The 5,185-nt window shown below is 48.8% G+C and overlaps 1 protein-coding gene across 1 annotated transcript in view; it reads right to left on the bottom strand.

Annotated features, from left to right (window-relative positions):
* CACNG3 (calcium channel, voltage-dependent, gamma subunit 3) overlaps positions 1–4,848 on the bottom strand; it is a gene marked incomplete at its 5' end in the record, with an annotated part of 7,946 nt that extends 3,098 nt beyond the window's left edge. The window contains 2 exons of the mRNA XM_015406397.1: positions 1,926–2,066; positions 4,765–4,848. Of these exons, the coding sequence (XP_015261883.1) occupies positions 1,926–2,066; positions 4,765–4,848 (225 nt within the window). The remainder of the gene's footprint in view (positions 1–1,925; positions 2,067–4,764) is intronic.
* Between the last annotated feature and the right edge of the window lie 337 nt (positions 4,849–5,185).

The following is a 5,185-nucleotide window of genomic DNA, read 5'->3' on the forward strand; positions in this document are numbered from 1 at the left end:
GGCTGGATGTTATTATTAATTAATTAATTCATTCATTCATTCAATTTATACTCTGCCCTCCCTGCCGAGGCAGGCTCAGCGGGGCTTACATTAAAAAATCATATATAACAATTAAAATCATTCATAAAAACAACCATAAAGCAAAGGAAGAAGGAGACTAAAAGATGCTTCGGGCCTTCAGGATGACCCTTTGCTTCTCAGTTTGGTGTGGTTAGGAGCATGGACTCTAATCTGGGAGAACCGGGCTTGATTCCCCACTCCTCCTCCACATGCAGCTGCTTGTGTGACCTTGGGTCAGTCACAAGTTCTCTTGGAGCTGTTCTCTCAAGGGCAGTCTTGAAAGAGCTCTCTCAGCCCCACCTACCTCCCAGGGTGTCTGTTGTGGGGAGGGGAAGGGAAAGGAGTTTGTAAGCCGCTCTGAGGCTCCTTCGGGTAGTGAAGGGCAGGGCATAAATCTAATATCTTCTTCTATTAGGCAGCCGTGTTATGTGTGTGTGTGTGTGTTTGTGTGTGTAGGGGGGGAAATGCCAATTGCCTCTCCCAGTGTTTTTGGGCATCGACATGCTTTGGGGCAATTTTGAACTGCAGCATCTGCTGGTCAGACTCTAGTTTTTGCATGGAGGTAAGGGTGGCCAGCTGGTTTCTCTTCTCTCCACTGAAGAAGAGAGGACTAATGTTCCATTTTATCCCTGGGGGAGGGAAACCAAGAGAGGAGGGGGGAGGAGGAGGAGAAGGTGAAGAAGAAGAAGAGGAGGAGGAGGAGGAGGAGGAGGAGGAGATTGGATTTATACCCCAACCTTCATTTGGAGTCTCAGAGTGGCTTACAAAATCCTTTCCCTTCCCCTCCCCACAACAGACACCCTGTGAGGTAGGTGGGGCTGAGACAGCTCTCCCGAGAACTGCCCTTGACAGAACAGCTCTGAAAGAACTTAAGAGTGACCCAAGGTCACACCAGCAGCTGCATACAAAGGAGTGGGGAATCAAACCCAGTTCTACCAGAATAGAGTCCACACTCCTAACCACTACAACAAACTGGAAGGTAACGAGGCTGCCAGGAATCAGCCAGGTACAGCATCGGGAAGGGAGTGACTGAGAAGCCGTTCACATTTCAGAGGTCCATTATCAGGAGCCTCTGAGTGACCCCCCCCCCAATGGCCATCAGAGGTCCCTCTGGGGGATATGGGTGGCTCCGTTTTTGCAAGTCCTTCTAATCCTGCATGCCAGCCATTTTTATTTTTTTTTGGTTTTCGCCCAACCCACTGTCAGCAAGCTGCCAATGAATGTCATTCAGTGTATATATGAGTCCCCTATATCCAGACCCCCCCCCATGTATTGTGCAAACTGTTCCTATGTGTTACTGCTTGCTAATTATGTAGAAATGCTGGCGCATGCGTGATATATGAAATGACTATGCTTGTTAGGGAACCGCTTTCTTCTCAAGGGCAACAGGTGTGAGATAAGGAGTTTTTAGCTTTTGTTTTAATTAGTAAGAACTGTGTGAACTGCTAGCTGCTGATAGCAGGGGGCGTTGCTTTCTCATGAAATGAGCGCGCAAAACTGCTCTGGATGTCAGGGCGGGAATAATGATCATTGGTTAAAAGTGATTATGATTTCCCTTTATGTTGCTGGGGCTTCCGCATTATGTTATTCCAATCAGAGACCTGTTCAGCGATCCATGGCTTCAATAAAGCAACCTTTTCTATGAGAAGTGACTCCGTTGAATCCAGGTGAAACCTGACACCCACCTTCCCTGGGAATATTAACCAGGTTTCGGGTTAACACCAACCAGACGGAACAGCCCACCCAAATTCAGGGGACAAGCTGTGGTTTGTTTCTCCTCTGGGGTCAGAGGACCTTTCCCCTCGGAGGCTCCGCCCGCCCGGTTGGAGCCCCATTTCCGGCTGAGGCTGCAGTCTGGAACTCACCTGCCGACACGAAAAAGATCCCGGCGCTCAGGATGACGTTGAGTTTGCTCTTGTAGAACTCACTGGCCGCCACACACAAGCCCCCGAAGAACAGAAGACCCACGCTCAGGATGGGGAAGATGCTGGATGCCCTCACGGCACCTGGAAGAGGAGAGGAGGAGGAGGAGGAGGAGGAAGGGGTGGGGCCTGCCCAATCCGCACCCACGGCAGACTTGAGAGCAGGGTTGGTTAAGCATCCCAGGCTGATGGATTCTGAAGCCCAAGAGCAAAAGATCTCTCCTATTTCTATCTCTCCCTTCCTCTAAGGCAGGCCTCCCCAACACGGTGCCCCTGGGCATCACAGCAGTGCCAATGTTCCCTCTAAGCTGCGTTAGTGTGAGCTAGCTCAGTTTTTTTAGCCTCCGGCTCACACATTTTTGTCTTGGCTCAGGAAGGAGGGCTCCAGAGCGAACTGATTTATGTAGTAGCCAAATGGCTCGCTCGCAACTTTAATGCCCAGTAGCTCACAATGTAGAATTTTGGCTCACAAGACTCCACACCGTAGAGGGAGCATTGCACAGCAGCACCTGCCAATACCTTTCCGGGCACTGCCATTTTTTTAGAAGGTGGGCGGGCCCAGATGGGACTTTAGCTCGGCAAGGCTTCTAATTGGCCACGGGAGATGTGATTGGCGGTGCAGAGCTTTCGAAGTGTTGCTTTGGCAGCAGCTGCCTCCAGGGCACGTGGATCTTCAGTCTGGGAATGAAAGTTGGCTGCGGCAGGCGTTTGGTGGCTGTGCCCACCACGCAGTGTCAGAATTCCAAAGGTGCCCACGGGCTCAAAAAGGCTGGGAACCAGTGCTCCCTTCTGAGCAAAAATTCTACAGTGAGCGACTGGCATTAAAGTGGTGAGTGAGCGGTTTGGCTGCTGCATCAATGAGTCTGCTCTGGAGCCCTCCTTCCTGAGCTAAGACAAAAATGCGTGAGCAGGAGGCTAAAAAACGGTGAGCTAGCTCACACTGACTCAGCTTAGAGGGAACACTGGCTGCAATGCTCCCTCTAAGCTGTGGAGTCCTGTGAGCAAAAATCCTACTCTATGAGCTCCTGGCATTGAAGTTGTGAGCCAGCGATTTGGCTACGGCGTAAATGAGTTTGCTCCGGAGCAGTGTTCCCTCTAAGCTGAGTGTGAGCTATCTCACAGTTTTTTAGCCTTTGGCTCACAGATTTTTGTCTCTACTCAGGAAGGATGGCTCCAGAGCAAACTAATTGATGCAGCAGCCAAATCGCTCACTCACAACTTTAACGCCAGCAGCTCGCAAAGTAGGATTTTTGCTCACGAGACTCCACGGCTTAGAGGGAGCATTGCTCCGGAGCCATCCTTCCTGAACGAAGGCAAAAAGCTGTGCACCAGAGACTAAAACACTGGGAGTTAGCTCACACTCACTCAGTGCTCTAAGGGTACTGTAGATGATTTTGTCATCTTTTTTATTATCCTTACAACCGCCCTGTGAGGTAGGCTGGGCTGAGAGCTCACGACAGGCCAAAACTCACTCTGCAACTTTCACGGCTCAATGGGGACATTTGGGACCCATGTCCATCCCTCTGGCCGCTGGGCCACACACTGGGGTCTGTGGTGGGGTGGTTCAGAGATACTTAGGAAAGTCAGCATTCTTTGTTATATCTGCCCTGCTCCTTCCTCTTTGGCTCCCTGGGCAGACTTGATCAGGGAAGCCTTGGGGCTTTCCAATTATTGGGCACATCTTGTTTGGGGTGTGTGTAGAGATGTGAAGGCCCGGAAAAAAAACGGAAAAATTCAGAAAAAAAAGTCCCCCCCATCAGGAAAAAAAAGCCCCCCCCCCCCGTTTTTTTCCTGCAGCCTTTTTTGTTTTTTCCCCAAAACTTGGAAAAATGGAAAAAAGAAAAGAAAAAAATTGATTATGGAACGTTTTATTTTAACATGATGAATAAAATATTTTAAGACCAGGTGTTCAAATATTTTCCAAATCATTTCTTATATATATCCAATGCAAGAACAAGATGCATTTCTTCCTTTAGGAAGTGCGATTGTCAGAAGAAAATAAAAAAGTTTCAGTTTTGCATGTGGGTGGGTATCCTGTAATAATTGTTTGGATACACTATATTTTTAATATGCTAGTTGTGATAATTTCATGCCAAGTAAAAATGTCCATAGTCCTATTTTATGTTCCTAAAGTAACAGAATGACTTTCAAACTAGAAAAGACAAAAGAAATGCTAATGTAGCATTTTTTCAATTTTTCTGAAAATTTCCGTTTCCCCCCGAAAAAACCCGGGAAAGAAACGGAGGTTTTTCCGAGCTTCAAAATTTCCGGAAATTTTACATCTCTAGGTGTGTGTGAGTATTTGTGTTTGTGTGCGCCTGGGTTGACTTCTAGAGTCCCCTAGTGGGACTTGGATGTTTCAGAGAGGTGGCTTGCTATTGCCTGCATCTGTGTCCCAGAGAGGTGGCTTGCTATTGCCTGCATCTGTGTCCCAGCCCTGGTATTCCTTGGAGGTCTCCCATCCAAGTACCGACTGGGCATATCTTTTGAAGACCAAGTCCTCAGCATTTCCCACCACAATGGCTGGATTTTCTTTGGGGGGGGGGAAGCATGGAAGGCAGGAAACACGGGAATGGAATCCACTGCTGTTGGAGACACTGGGGAGAAGGCAAGAAAGGCTGCCTCGAAATGTAACCCAAATGCTCTAGGAAGGCCCTGAAAGGTTTTGTTTGGGAAGCTGCTCCCATCTCCTTGCCCCGAGGGGTGCCCTCTGGCCTGCTGGCTCACACTCACACACACGCTCCCCTTCCCAACCCCGAACGACAGCCACCCAGGCACATACGCAGGAGGTATTCCGCCGCATCCTGTTCATAGTCGCCATCTTCCGGAAAATGGTTGATTTGTTTACAGATTCCTCGGAAGGTCCCTGAGGAAGAAACACAAGAGAGGCGTGGGAAGGAGTCGAAACCCTTTGAGCCTGTTTAGTCGTTCGCTTAACAAAGAGGTCGGAGAGTGATTCAGCAAAGAGATAGCTTTATTCATCAACTCGAACACAACTCCAACACGGATCAACATTTGATAGCCAGAACATGCTGTTCCCTTTTTAAACTCTCCCGGCTAATATAGCCACGCCTTTACTGTACATTATCAACCAATGAGATTGTCTCCATAAGGACCAATCATTGACATTCCCGCTCAGGTAGCTTGCTGATGTGCGATTGGTGGGTTCTTCCTGGGCTAGCCATGCGATTGGGTTCATTAGG

This window comes from Gekko japonicus, unplaced genomic scaffold (assembly GCF_001447785.1).
Source record: "Gekko japonicus isolate JY-2015 unplaced genomic scaffold, Gekko_japonicus_V1.1 scaffold2968, whole genome shotgun sequence".
Lineage (NCBI taxonomy): Eukaryota > Metazoa > Chordata > Lepidosauria > Squamata > Gekkonidae > Gekko > Gekko japonicus.